The 18331-nt window shown below is 41.5% G+C and overlaps 1 protein-coding gene across 1 annotated transcript in view; it reads right to left on the minus strand.

Moving 5' to 3' along the window:
• LOC123940094 (amyloid beta precursor protein) overlaps positions 1-18331 on the minus strand; it is a 276335-nt gene that overhangs the window by 115729 nt on the left and 142275 nt on the right. The window contains 1 exon segment of the mRNA XM_046002443.1: positions 15434-15636. Within this exon segment, the coding sequence (XP_045858399.1) occupies positions 15434-15636 (203 nt within the window).

An 18331-nucleotide genomic window follows, 5' to 3' on the forward strand; every position in this document is an offset into this window, starting at 1 on the left:
AGTCAGCTTTAAAGGTAAAAGGATTGCGCCTGCTTCTAATGCAAAAAACGTACCCTGTCCCCAACATCTGATTGTTTTCCTTCATGAAGGACAGCCTTGCTTCGGAGTGTGAAATAATTACACCTATTTTGAACATGATCCAGTCTGCAGAGAGCCGGCCTGTCCACGGACCATATTTGAAAAACATATGGAACATCTGTAAATGTGACCTACAGCCGATTATATTAACTCTAGTTAAATATAATTTTTGTTTTTTCATTCATCTGTCCTTCGGGCAGTAATGTCACAAACAATAAACCATCGTCAACCAACTCTAATTTGTTAAAACACATCATGTACCATTTTACCTTAAAGCACTTCTTACCTGTTGACATGCTTTGCCACCCTCCCCAAGATCAGCGTCATGATCCCTGATTGATCCAAGTGTGATCACCTCTCTGTTTCCATTTGTAAAGTTATGGTAATTGGAACAGGAACTCTTCCTCCCCTGTGTGTTCCATTTTTATTAGAAGTAAAACAATTCTCCCTCTGAGTTTGTATCTTGCCCTAGCTCGGCTTATAAGGAAACTGTGGATGCCTGAGCCCGCCCAGATGTCTTGCTTATTAGTTTTGCCATCATACCAAAGCAAAGCATCCTTCTCAAAGAGAAATGTCACACAAAACTCCGAGCTTCCTAATTAGGAACATTCAGCAACATTCCTCCATTCAATCCTTTAATCCTTCACTCAAAGATCCACACTGTTTATATAAACGAGCACTACTGTCTAACTTCCCTATCCACCACTTATTGTTCTTTCCAATTGAGACAAAGAGGTGACGGCAAAACCAGGAGCTACCACGATCATGAGGACGTCGACAGTCAGTACAGAGCTCAGAAGGTGGAGGTCAAACACGGTGTAGGAGAAAAGCCAGATATCGGATATCCAAAGTGGTTCTGGCTCTCTTTAGATGGTTTTCAGATGGACGTCTCTGGCTCCAGGAGCATCAGGGCTCAAGGTCACCCATCTCTAATGTCTTCTCATTCATTCCTGCTGCTTTGGAAGTCCATTCTTGCCAAGCTATGATGTATTTTCAGCTTGCTTTCTGCACAGAGCTCTCCTGTACAAGGAGAACCTGCCAACCCGTTCACACAAGCTTCCCATCCACTTGGCAATTTGCTTTATCCTCCGCAAAGTAAAGGATGGTAGTCATACTTAAAAAGGATAAAGTAAGTTTGGGCAGTGGAGGAGAGTCTGATCGCCTCTGAGTTATTGACAGAGCAGCTTCTGGGCCACAGAGCGAAAAGCCAGATGCCCCAGAGGTGGGCTCCCTTCAAACCACAGCCATCAGCTGTCTCCTCTCCTGGGCCTTAATGACTTTTTCTCTCTCTCTCTCAACTCTAAGAAACACCTACAGGCTCTCTCCCTTGTATTTCCCTCACCAATCTGCACACGTTTATGTGACTGCCTCTTTCTTGTTTCTAAGATGTGGTAATATTCATCATTAAGCCCTTCTTCAGGCTGTACTAACTGCAAAGAGACTGCCAGACAATGGTATCTTCTGAGCCTACACTGCGCGTGAATTTGGCCCCGGAGTTACCAGTGGCCACTGTTCCAAGAAATGCACAGGGTGCCTCCACCCTGTGGCCTGACCCCAAGTCACAGGGCCACCGGCAACAAAACCCATCGTGCCTCAACAACTCACAGCAGTCTTCACATCTGATACGTCCCAGTACATGCCGTCTTGCACTCGTTGGCCACAGGCCCCCCAGTGAACCCCATGGCTGTGCAGGGGAAGGACCCTGTGTCTAGGGTATCTCCTGTGTACGAATTAGAAGTGAGAGAATTTGGGGCAGGGCAAGGTGAAGCAATGGAATAAAAGAATGATGATCCAAGGACAGGATCTGTGATAGACATTTGGCTTCCTGTGTCACCTCGGAATTTCTGCTGATCGAGGCAAAACCTCCCAGTCTAGAACTCAAATGGCATTTTAATAAAGTGTCGTTTCCCTATACCACAAGTGAAACATTTTTATTTCATTCATTTTTCTTCTGTCTCGTTCAAAATGGCTACCAAACCCTTTGGTCACACCCAAATTTGTAGAGTCCCCGTCAACCAGAATGGATTTCAGGACACAAAATCCATTTATATGACAATTAAGTAAATGGAATGAACTACGCAATGAGCCCACAATTCTTGCTGGTATCTCCTGCTGCAAGAGTCTTGACTCATCAATCTGAGAAGGCAAAGAACTGAGTGACACAACATTTGGAGGGGGGGGGGGTGTTTTGGTGGCTCTCTTGACATTACCAGGGCTGCTGCTGCACTCTGGACATTGAAGGCCCCGCACAGTTTCATACTGGTGTATGTGGACAAGGTGAGGCACAGCCATCAATCCCACAGTACTCAGACAGACCATGCAATAACACGCCCAGAGTTGGTATAATAGCATGTGATAATCTAATGTCAAATGTACTGGGCAGTACCCACATGGGAACCTGGAAGAACAGGGGTATGAAAGGCTTCCTTTGGAACCTCTCGAAGACAAGGGCTCTGTCCAGCTGGTTCTGATCTGCTGACAAGGAGGAAGGCACTCCACCTGTCCTGAGCCACAGCAAGGACGGCAGGAGAGAAAGGGCAGCTTGTAATCCCATCAGTCTCCAGCGCCACCGTTCCACCATCGAGCTGGCATCTCCCACCAGTTTCCTTCTGGCTAGGACTCGAACGTCAACTCCCTTGAGTAGCAGGGCTCATTTCCAGGGGACTCAGTGGGAAATTATTCACAATATCATTCACTAGATATTCGCAATATCATTCACTAAATGCAGAGCATTTAGACCCTCTAGAACTGTAATTCCCCCAAAAGAGAATTCACCTGAAAATTAAACCTGTGGTTTTCTTTTCTCCACCTTCATTTTCTTCTCAAAATGCAAAATAATAAAGAAAAAGACTCACATTTTAAAGCCATTTAAATTCCAATCCACTTTCATTCGTATTCAAAGTAAATCTTCCATATCATAATGAAGAAAATTTGTCCAGAATAATAGAAGCTGCGATCTTTCTCAGAATGCTTGAAGTCAGATAGAAATACTGACCCAGACTTACACAGACATCTAAGGAACGATGATCTTTGTTTATTCATATTTAATTCTTAAGCTTCTAAGATGACAAACAGGTTTCTCAATATTCATCTAGCTGAATTCTGCTGGTAGGGAAAGCTTAATTTCTTCTTTTAGAATAGCTCTATCCATCTCTAAGACAAGAGACCATTTAAATAAACTGAAATGCTAGTATACACAAAGCATATGAGTTTATATGCTTAAAAACTGACTCTATGCATTTTATATCTTTGTAAGGTTGGCCCTTGCCAAAAGCTGGGCTGTTTTCAACACTAAATTCCATTTTCTAAAAATCAATATTATACAAATACAATATAGGAGCAAAGCGACAGCTCCCTATGCTATACAAAATGATTAGGCAGTCCACTGTCCAAAAAACAACGCTTTAGGCACAAAAAATTAACTCTAAATAGATGTCAAATTGAAGTAAACTTTATTTTGGACAACCAAAATTAGAAAATTTTATACTTAAAAAAAATATATCAGCATGAAGATACCGGAGAAAGTCGCAGCTAGGCTGAGGGGAAAATCGTTTTCAAATGTACAATAATTATAATGCCTTCTTAAAAAGCAAGATTAATGGGTGCCTGGCTGGCTCAGTTGGTAGAGCACACAACTCTTGATCTCAGGGTCATGAGTTTGAGCCCCACATTGGGTGTGGGACCTCCTTAAAAAATTAATTAGTAAGTAATGTACAAAGTGTTTTAAAAAATAAAGAACAACATTAATAGATTAATTATCTTTAAATAAATCACTAACTACTAAAGAATAATTTTAGAATAATGTAAAGCTTTTTTTTTTTTAAAGACTTTATTTATTTATTTGACAGAGAGAGATCACAAGTAGGCCGAGAGATAGAGAGAGAGGAGGAAGCAGGCTCCCCACTGAGCAGAGAGCCAGATGTGGGACTTGATCCCAGGACTCTGGGATCATGACCTGGGCCGAAGGCAGCGGTTTAACCCACTGAGCCACCCAGGCGCCCCGATCCTAGAAGATTTTTTTATAGAAAGCTAAAAATTGTGTATTCTGATATTATAAAGAAATAAACAAACAAAAAATTACGTAGGAGAATTTCTCCATGTGTTGCAAGAATATATGCAGAGTTAAAGTTCAGATACAGTACAAATATACCTATTTTCTTTGAGTTAAAAATTATATACCTTGAAATTTTATTTTATTTAAGTAGTTTCCATGATCAACATGGAGCCCAATGCAGAGCTTGAACTCACAACTCTGAAATCAAGACCCAAGTTGAGATCAAGCGTTGGACACTTAACTAACTGAGCTACTTCAGTACCCCCATATCTTGAAATTTTAAACTAGAGTAAAAAGGGCAATAAGACTATATTTTAGTCTGACCTTGTGATAAATCACTTGTTTAATGTTAACAGTAAAATAAAAATATGACAGAAATGTTAAAATCTACTAAATATTCTTATCTTTAATATTTCCAATTAAGTGTTGGCTGATCTGCCTAATTATTTAATCAATTAATAATGAATATAGCCAGTTTCAGTACAGTTTAGAATAACTAATTTTCAGCCTAATTAAGTTATTCCTGCAATTCTTTTTTTCTTTTTTTTTTTTTTTAAAGATTTTATTCATTTATTCGACAGAGAGAGATCACAAGTAGGCAGAGAGGCAGGCAGAGAGAGAGGAGGAAGCAGGCTCCCCGCCAAGCAGAGAGCCCGATGCGGGACTTGATCCCAGAACCCTGAGACCATGACCTGAGCCGAAGGCAGCGGCCTAACCCACTGAGCCACCCAGGCGCCCCTATTCCTGCAATTCTAAATATTACTATGGGATGTAACTTTGTGAGACTAAGTTATTAGAACTTAGAACTCAAATTCTGTGGAATAAAGTAGACAGATTCGTGTTTAACTTATAAGTAAAATTTTAAAAAGGTAACATACCAGAAAAAATTGATTTTTTAAGAGTGTATTTTTTTGGAACAGTAGATTTATATACTTAGAAGATTTTATAATGTGCTTGCAAATATTAGCAAGTAGCCATCAGAAAACCTGTCCAGTATGGGGCGCCTGGGTGGCTCAGTGGGTTAAAGCCTCTGCCTTCGGCTCAGGTCATGATCCCAGGGTCCTGGGATCAAGCCCCGCATCGGGCTCACTGCTCCGCATGGGGCCTGCTTCCTCCTCACTCTCTGCCTGCCTCTCTGCCTAGTTGTGATTTCTCTCTGTCAAATAAATAAAATATTAAAAAAAAAACTATAAAAAAAAAAAAGAAAACCTGTCCAGTAGAAAATAATTCTGATCAGGGCAACCAGATATTTATTACATAGTAATCGTATTTTATGAAATAAAGGCTTGTAAAAACAGGTAAACAAGCTTGAACTGAAGTCTTATAACAAATCTCACTTAAGCCCCAAATATGGGTCGGGCTGTACAAACAAGTGATGGGAACAGCTGTGCGTGGTCCTGAAATCACTGACTCCGTAATTACGAAACGACGGGTGTCACGGAAGTCTCTACAAGGTTTCTGCAGTTGGCTAGCCTGTTAACTGAATTGTGCTGATTCTCTGAGGCTATCCCGTACATCTGTCATTCCAATTATACCTGACCCAGTTCTCATATCTCCCCATGACGGAAGAGTCTTTATAAAATACCACCTGAAAGAGATCCACTTGTAAGGATTCAGACTCACCGGCACTCTCGTGGCGGTGCTGGGCGCATTCACAAAAAGGCACCCCTAGGACTTTTCCTGATTTCTCTGTTCCCTGTTTGCTACGGGAATAAACTTGTTTCTCACGGAGCTGTGTGGCTAGTCTGAAAACAACACGGTACTATAAGAAGCTCCAAACTCTGAGTCAGATAAGAAGAGGTCATGTCCTCTGCTGGAAATAAGGCAAAGTGACTTTTTTTAGAGACTGAGAGACAGGGGATGCTGGGAACTCATTATCTCCAGGAAAAAAAAGTGTGATTTATAATGTTCAATGATTTTCTGTGGTGTAAAGACTCCCACCATTGGTATTTCAAGATACCACTGGTTGTGGCTCACAAAACTCCTGTATAATTACATTTAACAGGCTACCAGGAGTTGTCCACACTGCACCAAGGAGAGGAATTATAAAGGGACAAATGAAACTATTCACAATTGCATATGTAGGAAGATAGTAAGAATTTTCTAATTTGCTTGGTCTTTAGAGCTCACTTGGTGACATTTGATAATATATTAAGAACACCCCCACCATAGGTAAGGATGGTTTTCCCTTCCAGTTTCTTATTCCCTGTCTCAATCTCCCACATCTGCAAGGTATGAGGGGCATGCATTGCTACTAGAAACTACCCCTCCAAGGGCAGTCCATGGGTCAATGGGGCCAGCATACCTGGGTCTCAGCACCCACTCCAGATTTCCATCTCTGAACCTATGTTTACCAACTGCCTCAGTGGCTTGAATGGACATTAGTGTTTGAAAAAGCAGTGTGATCAACCTTTTTATGTGCAGCTGTAATGTCAAAACCAGAGATGTAAGATTCAATCACTTTCTGAAATGACCAGAGGGGAAAGATGAATAAAAAGAAGCAGAGGTTTTTGGCTTAAAATGAGAAGTCCACATACATTTGGGAAAAAAGGAATACAACATATTTTAGTAGAGGTGTTACGACTCAACTACGCTCTATCTCAAAAATTTAATTTTAAGGGTTAGTCATACATATTTCTTTGACAGTTTCAATACTTGGGCCTTAAATCCAATACCAACATAATAATTCCCTTACATATAAAAACAGACTTCTCAGAAATCTGAATTTAAGTGATAATGTTCTTGTAACATTCCAGAACACCAGAAATAAAAAAAAGTTATTTTTATTTAGAGAAATAAACAAGCAATGAAGGAGGCTTGAAATTTACGTTCCTCACCTCTCCATCAAGAAGGAATTACATGGGGGCACCTGGGTGGCTCAGTGGGTTAAAGCCTCTGCCTTTAGCTCAGGTCATGATCTCAGGGTCCTGGGATCAAGCCCTGCATTGGGCGCGGAGAGCCTGTTTCCCCTCTCTCTCTGCCAGCCTCTCTGCCTACTTGTGATCTCTGTCAAATAAATAAATAAAATCTTTAAAAAAAAAAAAGAGAACTACAGATTTCTATTAAAACCCACAATTCTGGGGGCGCCTGGGTGGCTCAGTGGGTTAAGCCTCTGCCTTTGTTGGCTCAGGTCATGATCTCAGGGTCCTGGGATTGAGCCCTGCATCAGGTTCTCTGCTCAGCGGGGAGCCTGATTCCCCCCGGCCCCCACACCAGCTCTCTGCCTACTTGTGATCTCTGTAAATACATAAATAAAATCTTTAAAAAACAATAACAACAACACACAATTCTGTTATCTACCCATGGAATCTGAGCCTCTCTCCATGAGGCAAACGGACTGGCTAAAAAGGCATGCCTCTGAAAATGACATGATGTCTAAATGAATAAATGAATTATTCTCTCACTTGCTGGATTATTTTATTACGCTTCATGTTTTTTTATTGCAAAATCCATGTTGTGTAGATATATGCAATTGCTGTGTCTGAGGTGTCTGTATATTTTTTGAACAGCAACGGATTTGGGGAAAAACATGAGAAAGACAAACTTTTTTTTTTAAAATCTGGTTCCTGGACTTGGAATGAAATTATTTTTTATTTTTAATAGATTTAGACATAACTACATTAAAATGCCTTTGGCTGATTATGTCTATTACTAACACTGAGTCTTGAAACATACAGTATAGGAACAGAACACGGAAAGTACAAGCCATGAACAGTACTAGCCATGGAAAATACCATGACGTTCAAAGGTATAATTTCCCATGTGCCCACAGAGATCTTTGGGAATATCCTAAGCCACTGAATTCTGCACTTTATGGTATGCAAATTATATCTCAAAAGATTTATTAAAGAATAGACAGTTGCATATGTACACACACAATTTTTTATATGGCTCTCATCCTCACTCTGACATTTTTTTTTTTTTTTTTTTTTTTAAAGATTTTATTTATTTATTTGACAGAGAGAGATCACAAGTAGGCAGAGAGGCAGGCAGAGAGAGAGGAGGAAGCAGGCTCCCTGCTGAGCACAGAGACGGATGTGGGGCTCAATCCCAGGACGCTGAGACCATGACCTGAGCCGAAGGCACAGGCTTTTAACCCACTGAACCACCCAGGTGCCCTCTCACTCTGACATTTTAAGCAAACTACCTGACTAGCTTTCTGAATTGGGACCCTCTAACTCCATGAAACGAAGCAGTCAATGCCATGCTCCGTGTGTATGAACACCTCACCACCAATGGCTGTCATGCCATGGGCACCAAAGGACAGGCTGCCACTTCTCACATCTATGCCCAGTGCCAACATGAGTTCTCTCAACATCGTTAGGAAGGATGTTATCCTCTGGTCCAGGAACAGGACTGTATCTTACTTGTCCTTAGTCATAACCCTGAGGAAAGGCTTCCTCAAAAGGGAGCAGCCATTGTTTCTTTGTCTCGTTCCCTTCATTTTGGGGCAGCACGCTACTATGAGGCCTCCATCAAGAGTATGTGAGCACATTTTCATGTTCCCAAGTCATGCTCAGTTCTCCCCCAAACCTGGTAAAAAGTTAAATATGAACAATAACTAAGAAGCCTATTAGTGAATCACGGGACACTTTGTTAATTGTCAGATCCATCCCAGACAGCTAACAACGGAGATGTGAGAATCAGCCTAATGTTTGGTTCCTCTACCCTGGAGATCAGGGCAAGCCACTCTGATTTATTTATGACAGTTCTCAAATTCCTTCTGTTTGGTGCTCTATAACCTGGCAAATCTCAATTCTTCTTGAAAAATCACTCACATGCCAACTTCTCATCAATGCCTTCATTAAAACTGAGGCTGAGGGGCGCCTGGGTGGCTCAGCGGGTTAAAGCCTCTGCCTTCAGCTCAGGTCATGATCCCAGGGTCCTGGGATCGAGCCCCGCATCGGGCTCTCTGCTTTGCTGGGAGCCTGCTTCCTCCTCTCTCTCTGCCTGCCTTTCTGCCTACTTGCCTACTTGTAATCTCTATCTGTCAAATAAATAAATCTTTAAAAAAAAAAATAAATAAATAAATAAAACTGAGGCTGAGCACTCTCCTTCCTCTGTGCTGTTGACGTGCCCTACCAGCAAGACAGAAGAGACTCGTGTCTCTCCCCAGGAGGAAGTGTGCAGGAATGGCTGGAAGCAACGTGACGGAGCTACCCTATTCATATCCCTGTCCCCCAGGAACCAGGGCGATGCCCAGAACCTAAGAGTGTCTGGTTGATGTTGGTGAACATCCAGCAGTAAATCACATGGTGCTGCTCCCACATTCATGACTACCAGAGGGGGAAGAGAAACAATTGAATTCTGCAGAGTTCAGCCATCTAGCCCAAGGCAAGCAACATGAGATTAAACTTTTTAACTTCATCATCATATGCGATGCTTCAAGTGCTACCTGTATCAGTCTCCGTCCATTTAATATGAACTTCCAAGAGGTTCAAAATACCCGCAAGAAATGAAACACTATCTTGAAATGCAGTCGCATTTAATATTATCCGGGTTGAATTTTCAGCGAGACATAAACTTTAACTGCAGGTACTTTACAATGTATATTCATAAAAATTAATCTGTGTTTAGGTTGTTTTTCTTAGCATGTATCTATAACTATCACCTCTATTATACCAATAGATATGGATACAGCACATTTATGCTTTTTCTAATTAAAAAAACTATCTGTTCATTTACCTTTGGCATTGCTACTTAGTAGTGAATATTCTCTGAAACATCAGAATAATACTTGTAATTGCGACAACTATAACACTTCAGGTTAATTGAACACTTATTGTCTACCAGGAACTGTGCTACGTGTTTCTCATAGATTACACGTCATTGAGTCCTCACCAAATCGTTAAAATGAGGTTGGTATTATTAAACCCCACTACAGAGGAAAGTAATGAGACTTCAAGGTTATTTGATTGACACAAATTTACATGGTTGAATGACAGCTAGGATTTAATTCTGGGCAGCATGTGCTTTTAAAACAAACCGAACAATTACAGCGTGCCAGGCATTACGGTAAATGCTGAACTCAGAACAGCTGTCATTTGTTCAATAAACACGAACCAGCTTATCAGCATCTACACCATACACATGAAAAAACTTAACCAAGGTTACTCATCTAGCCTAAGGCCATAAAATCAGTAAAAATTCTCTTTGAACACTATATTAGTTTGTCTCTAACCAAAATAAAAACTACCTTAGTGAAATTAACCTGTCATGGTAGTATCTAAAATATAAATATTCCTCTTTCCTTCCTTTCTTCCTAATATTCCTCTTTCCTTCCTTTCTTCCCTTTCTTGTTTGTTTAAGAAAGTGCGAGCAGGTGGGCAGGAGAAGGGGCAGAGGGAGAGAGAATCTCAAACAGACTCCCTGCTGAGCGTGGAGTCCGACTGTGGGCTTGATCTCATGACCCTGAGATCATGACCTGAGCCACAACCAAAAGTCAGATGCTTAAATAACTGAGCCAGCCAGGTGCCCCTCCTATTATTTTTCTCATGACCCATATCAGGCATTTTTCTCTAAGGACCCAGATAGTAAATACCTCCAACTTTGCAGGCCATATGGTGTCTCTTGCAACTACTCCACTCTGCCTCTGGAGCAAGAAAGTAGCTATGAACAATAGGTAAACAAATGGGATTGGTTGTCTCCTAAGAAACCTTCGTATTCGAAAACAGGTGACTGGCCATGTATGGCCCATGTCATAGTTTGCTGACCTCTAATCGTCATTTAAATAATAATTCTAAATTTTTAAAATTTTTTTAATTTTTAAAAAATTTCTTTTCTTTTTTAAACAGATTTTATGTATTTATTTGACATAGAGAGACATAGTGAGAGAGGGAACGCAAGGAGGGGGAGTGGGAGAGGGAGAAGCAGGCTTCCCACTGAGCAGGGAGCCTGATTCGAGGCTCGATCCCAGGACCCCTGGATCATAACCGGAGCTGAAGGTAGACGCTTAACAACTGAGCCACCCAGGCGCCTCAACAATTCTACAATTTAGGAAAGGCTCAGTGTGAGAACAGTAAGTGAATATATGACTATAGCAAAGGAATACACATCTGCCAGGGAGCACAAATCAATAAACTGAGCCAGTATGTATTTGTCCACAAGAGGAAAAGGAAAAAGGAAATTCTGACGTTAATGAAGTAGAAATAACCTGGTCCACGTGATTCTGAATGCTGGCTTCACCACCTTCCACATTCGTGGCCGTGGACACTTAAAAAAAAAAAAAAAAAATTCTCCAGGCCTTAGCTGTAAACGGAGAAATAAAATTTCTACCATATGGCACAGTTACAAGGACTGAAAGATAGAAGTTAGCCGCCCTAGAGTGGTAGGCAAGTCCATTTTACAACACAGCCAGCTCCCCACCACACTTTCCTACAGTAGCGGAGTGCCTGGTGTCAGCAGGGGCACAGTGATTACTTGCTGAATAAATGAGCAGAAGGAAGTTCATTCTACATGAACAAAACAGGCTAGACTAAATCAAACATTATGTCATTTATTATAATACCAAAGTTTAATCAGAGTTTAGAATCTATGGTTGAGTCAGAAATTGCCCTGACATCTTGGGTTATGAAGTGCTATCCTTCTGGAATCACAGAAAATCAGGAGCAAGAATCTAATATACTGCTGTTTCACTCAAATTGATATTGGTTTATTCCACAGGATCAATATCCAAGTTTTTCTGAAGTACCCAAACCAATAAATCCTAAAGCCAGATGGATGTAGGAAGGTGCTCAGTTTTTTTGCCCTGAAATTGGAAACAGAGTTAGAACTGACATCTCCCATTTCAGCATCATTGATTCTAATACAACACAGCGGAAAATTTTATGACCACGCCGAAATGTCCTATACTTTCCTTCCCTCTACCTATTTCATTCGAATTTAAACAGGTTATAGAACGATTGAGTTTTTGTTATGAAGCACATTAAGGAATTGTATTAGTGGTAATATGCTGGTAATGAAGAAACAATTTTCTTATTAAGTAGGGCTGTAAATCACATTTTCTCTCGGGCACTGAAACATTAACATTGAAAACTAGATTGTGAGCCTCTTTTCAATATCTCTTCTTTGCAAGTCGCTTCTGATTTTTATTTTCGGCACTGGAGCAGGCTCCTTCTAAGTCAAGTTTGACAAAGTCAGCAATTGGGTATGGTACTGCTGTCTTCTTCATCAGAGAAGAGTTAGCTGGGAATACAGACAACTCTCTGACATGGACCCAACATACCATGTTTCTTTCCCAGAAGGCCTTGCCTCAATTACACTTCTGTCCATTTCAGGAGTCTTCCATGGGATGGATGGATTCCTATTAAAAGCTCTTCTAGGGACACTTGGGAGGCTCAGCCTGTTAAGCATCTGCCTTCAAGTCAGGTAATGATCCCATGGTCCTGGGATCAAGCCCCACACTGGACAGTGAGGAACCTGCTTCTCCCTCCGCCTGCTCTGCCTGCTGCTCTCTCTGTTTGTGCTCTCTCTCTCTGACAAATAAATAAATTAATTAAAAAATAAATAAAAGCTCTTCTGTTTCTAGCATTAACAGTAGGTATTGTAAATGACCATGTTGTGTGTTTAGAAGGTCACTGTTAACTGCTCTTCTTGCCATTAACATTATTAACTTCTTACCTTTTAGGGCTAGCTTCTTAAATACAAAAGAAAACAAAAAGACAACCCCCTAGGCTGGAGATTAAAAAAAAAAAAAAAACAAACTCTTTTAATTGCCTTCGTCTTTCTACAGAAAATACTGTCACCTTTATCTCTCTATGTTCTATCTTTGCTAATAATGCCACATGGAGAGAAGAACTCACGCAAAAGAACTAGACTTATTTAGAACATAAGATGACCATATTATCTCAAGAGAACTTGGGCTTGGTGTGGAATATCGGCATTAAGTTTATGCAGCACTTTCTCATTCTACTGCATTAATTAAGCTACTCCCTATTCACCCATCCTCTCACAGCAGTAACATCATAACAAAATCTCTACATTGTTTCTACCAGAAAAATCCTCAGCACATACACCAAAGGTCCTGAAGTGATCACCCTCAGCTGATACTCATACTTGCCAGCCTGACGCTACAATTCTCCACATTTTATCCCCAGCCTAGTCTTCCTGTAACCGTCTTATCTAGAGACATCCGCTCCTGTTTAAATCGGACGGACCTTGTCTCCCAAACATGCCCTGTACCTTCCCATGGCAAACCTGGGTTGCTATCTTGACTAGAATAAAATCCATGGGCAGACCTACTCCGAGCTCTTCTACTTCCAGATGCCGTCTTCTCTGTAGCGCCTTCTCTCATGGCTTACTCTTTGCAGTAGGCACTGGGCTCATACTTTTAAACACAGATGACTTTGTGTTTCTTTGACTTAAATTCCCTCCCAGATCTGAACATCCACGAGGATTGGCTCTCCTGTGTATTCTCATCATGGGATCCATTAAGCCCAGCAAAATGGATTATACCAAAAAGGTGCTCCAAAAATGAGTGTTAAGTAAGTGGGCATTGATTATGTAAACCGCTCTCTTGGTGGAGACCATGAGAACTTCAGAGCCACTGCAGAATACAAGGTCCTGTAATCTGTAGTCACACATCCTGGAGGTTTCAGGAGGAGAAGCTCTAAAAAATCTGTCCTTTAGCCACTAGGAAAATAGAAACTAGCAAGTTCATTAACCACAGATGGTCCTAAGAGGCACACGAAACACACTCCAGGAAAGGATGCTTCGGGTATTGGAAAACACCATGGTTCAAACAAAACGTGTACCTCTTACAGAAGCCTTTATGTGCTAAATGCAAAAAGAAGTTGTCATTAAGTGGGGAATGATACAGCAAAGCAGTCTATCTTCTACTCTATTTTGTAACGAATATGTGACTCTTTAAATGAATTTTTAAGTTATCTCTGAGCGTGCCACTTGGAATCATCTCCATTTTAAACTGTAAGTTAAAGCACAGAACCTCAAAAACAATCCAGCACAGAAGGCCATGTATGACGCCGCTTGTATTAAATGTCTAGAAAAGACAAATCTGTCGAGACATAAAATGGACTGATGTTTTGCTTAGGGTTGGCGGTGAGAACAAGGATGAACTGAATGGGATGAGGAATCTTACCGGGATGACGGAAATGTTCTAAGACTGGATTGTGATGACGGTTGCATGATTTGGTAAATTTATTAAAGCCTCTGAATTATATACTTATATACTGAAAAATGAGTGGATTTTATATGTAAATGATGCCTCAGTGAAGGTATAAAAAGTGCAGTGATCATCAGAAATGTACTTAAGGCAGAGAAAGTAACCCATTTTAAGCTCTAATTTAACAACAGAGCTGAACTCATCTTACCTCAATAAAAAGTGGGGGGAAGACTCACAATGTTGTAACACGGGTGCACAGACTTTAAAAGTATTTGAATACATTTAAACTCCATCCATCTGCCTTCACCCCGTCTAATTCTACAACGGTCTAGCACCATTTGCAAAATAAATGCATAACCTTGAAGAACCGCGACCCAATGGTTCACTAGTTGCTATGAGAACATTTGGTTGTTTAATGTAAACTCGATGCTTGCTTTTATTTCACGGAGACAAAAAAGGAAGACTGTTAGCTGTTAGCTCGTTCATGTCCCAATATTCTTAACAGGAGCATTAATTAAACAGAAGAAAAAGTCTTAAGATACTAACACACACCATCTACCTCTCAAAGAAAGCACTGCTACCCCCCCCCGCCCCCAACAAAGCAGTGTAAAGACAACACAAAAATCATCCCAGTTAAATTTCAGAGCAAAAAAGAATGTGGTAACTCACCAGATGCTGTTCTTCTTTAACGAAATTTCATTCCAACTATTCACTCCACTAAGATTTAACTAAAACTTTCTACAAGGCAGGCCCTCTGCATGAAAATCAGTAAAAGCCAGTCCTAGCCCTCAGGGAGCTTGTAGTCCAGTTTGTAAAAGAGGCAACAGGTAGTCGGATTGTAACAAATTCCCACTATGGGGGCATGCCACGGAGGTCACCTAACTCGGCCTCTGCCAGGAGAGATGGCAGCTGCTTGGGTGGGGTCCTGCAGAACAAGGTGGGAGTGCCCAGCAGCATAAACAAGGCATAGAACAGGCTTAAATCAGGACTGCACGTTATTTGAAATGAATTGGTGGACGGCTTGTTAGACCCAGGACAGTTTAACAAGCCCAAGACTTGTGACTCTGAATTTTATTTTTGGTGGGGGAAGGCGGTGGCGGTAGGCTGGATGGAAATGTCCAACTCTGGCATGATGCTTCCCTTTTCCCTAATAGGACAGATCCAAGTAAAGAGTGAGTTACCTCGGACCACCTCTTCCACAGACTCCGTGGTGGTGGTAGTGGTCGTGGCGATGCTGGTGGTTCTCTCCGTGGCCTCTTCGTAGGGTTCCTCCGCCTCTTCCTCCACCTCGTCACCATCCTCGTCGTCCTCGTCATCCTCGGCTTCCTCCTCCTCAACATCAGCCACTTCCTCCTCCTCTGTTACTTCTACTACCTTGTCTTCGCTGGAGCAGGAAATAAAAATAACAGTAACAGTCATTTAAACAAATTTCAGGAAAGGGGACTCTATAGCAAAGCATTCTGGTAATTCGAGAGAGACCGTGGCACCAAAGGAAAAACATACACAAGGCTTGAAGCCGGTAGGTCGGAGTATGAATCCCAGCGCAGCGGATCTACAGTGTTCTGGGGTTTGTTTTTAAGATTTTATTTATTTATTTGAGAGACTGAGTGAGGGAGAGAAAGAGCACAAGTGGAGGGGGAGAGGGAAAGGGAGAAGCAGGCTCCCCGCTGAGCAGAGAACCGGATGTGGGGCTCGATCCCAGGACTCCAGGATCATGACCTGAACCAAAAGCAGATGCTTAACTGAAGGAGACACCCAGATGCCCCAATTCTATAATGTTTTACCCCTGGCCACAGCTCTTCTTAGTTTACATAGTTGCAAAAGGTGTATACCATGATTCCAATTATATGATATTCTGGAAAAGGCAAAAATTATGGAGACCATTAAAAAGATCCATGGTTCCTGGGGGGTCAGGGTGAAAAAAGGAGGGATGAACAGGTAGAGCACAGGGGATTTGTACAGCAGCAGTAAAATTACTCTGAACAATACTCTAACAGTGAACACAGGACACATGCATTTGTCAAAACCAAACAGAACTGTACAACACAAAAAGGGACCTCTAATAACTAATGTATTGATACTGATGCATCAAATGTACCATACTCATGAAAATGTTAACAATAGAGGAAATGTGGGAGTGGCCGGGGAGGAGGTGGGCAGAGGGGAACGCTCTGTACTTCCTGCTCAAATTTTCTGTGAACCTGAAGCTGCTCTAAAAAAATAAAGCCTATTTGCCTGGGTGGCTCAGTGGGTTAAAGCCTCTGCCTTCGGCTCAGGTCATGATCCCAGGGTCCTGGGATCGAGTCCTGCTTCGGCCTCTCTGCTCAGCAGACAGCCTGCTTCTCCATCTCTCTCTGCCTGCCTCTCTGCCTACTTGTGATCTCTGTCTGTCAAATGAATAAATAAAATCTTAAAAAAAAAAAAATAAAGCCTATTCAACAGGATAGAGGAAGGAGGATACCCAAACTGAATTCACTGTGTGCGGATGACTTCTCATACTGTATATGAGAATACCACACAGCATCTGCATGGTAGAGAGTTAGTAATGGTGGAAACTGGGTCAAATATTGCGATTCAAAGTTTCAACTGGATATGGGCGAGGAAGAAAAAACTGGGGTAAATAAATCTGTAAGACCGAGCTGTCAGGGATGCCTACTGAAACCACAGAGCTGTGCTCCCTACTCTTCCTTCTTGGGTGAGTGCTGTAGATTACCGAGTATTTCAGTGGTTCTCAAATGTCAGTGACTATCAGAATCACTTGGAAGGCTTCCTGAAACACAGAGCACCAGGCATCATCCTTCAGGGTTTCTGAATTAGTGTGGCTAGGATAGGACCTGAGAATTTGCATTTCTAACAATTTCCTGGGTGATCTGATGCTGAAAATTAGGGGATGATATTCTGAGAACCACTGGAATATGCAATGTTGAGAAGAATGGTAATAGACAGCCAGTAAATCACAGTGCAATTGGGAAGGGGATCAGAAATAATATGTAAGGCATTAAGTATGTATCTACTGATGCACAGTGGTAAGAAATAAATCAGCACATGTGGACGGAGGAAGAGGGGTATGTCTGGGACAAAATGAGAAAGCTCCAGTAAGAGATCCTTGTGGAAATTGTGTACCTGCAGCGCAGACATGGTCGAGAGCATCTGAAAGGTGATAAATGAAGATAGGAACGTGTTAAACAGTAGAAGCATATATATCACACACCATCTGGGCAGACAGGAGAAATCCACGTTGCATCCTTGCTCGGATCACAGAAACAATACAGGCAAAGCTGTGCAACCGAGCAGGGCCTCTGCCATGGGTCTCATTTGACAAGAAGCACCACCAGAGTAAGACGGAGGGGCTGCCATGCTGACAAGTTTGCATGAAAAAAATAGTGGGGAATTATTACCCCACAGCTGACTCTCACCTAGGAAAAGCTTGTTGGGCAGTGTGTAGGGAGTCAGATTGCAAACATGTTGGGGAACGAGAACAGTAGGATTCCATGGTGTGGGAAGACAGAAAGGAGGAAGGCAAAAGGCTCCCAAAAAGTGAGCCAGAAGGACAGCCACAGTCATTTTGTGGAGGATGAAAAAGAAAAAGGTCTGTAAGAAGATGGAATATAGCACTAGAAGGAATTCCTTTAATCGATCAACTCATACTTTAAGGAACTTTTATAGATGTTCTATAGATATGTGTCCTGCTTGGCAAGTGGAACACCTTCCTAATTCTGATTAAATATGAAGCAAGGAAAATAAATGAATACATTCAAAGAAGTTGAAGCATGTGGCTAGAGAAAAAGGAGGAACTTACAAGCAGAATAACATTAATCATAATTTATTAGTGTGTTAATAAATGAAGTGTAATACAGAAGACCCTAATCAGTTATTTTAACACTTCCACAAGACCAAGAAGAAAAAGGTAAGAAGGGAAAATGCTGGCACTGATAATCAGTTGATATAAAAACTTCATCTGCTTAAAGGTAAGTGGGGTGCCATCATTATTAATTGATTACCTGAATTCCTGTACAAGTCTAACCGATGCAACATTTCCAATGAATTCTGAACTTAACGGTTTCTCACTCAAATGCTCC

This window comes from Meles meles, chromosome 4 (genome assembly GCF_922984935.1).
Source record: "Meles meles chromosome 4, mMelMel3.1 paternal haplotype, whole genome shotgun sequence".
NCBI classification, from domain to species: domain Eukaryota; kingdom Metazoa; phylum Chordata; class Mammalia; order Carnivora; family Mustelidae; genus Meles; species Meles meles.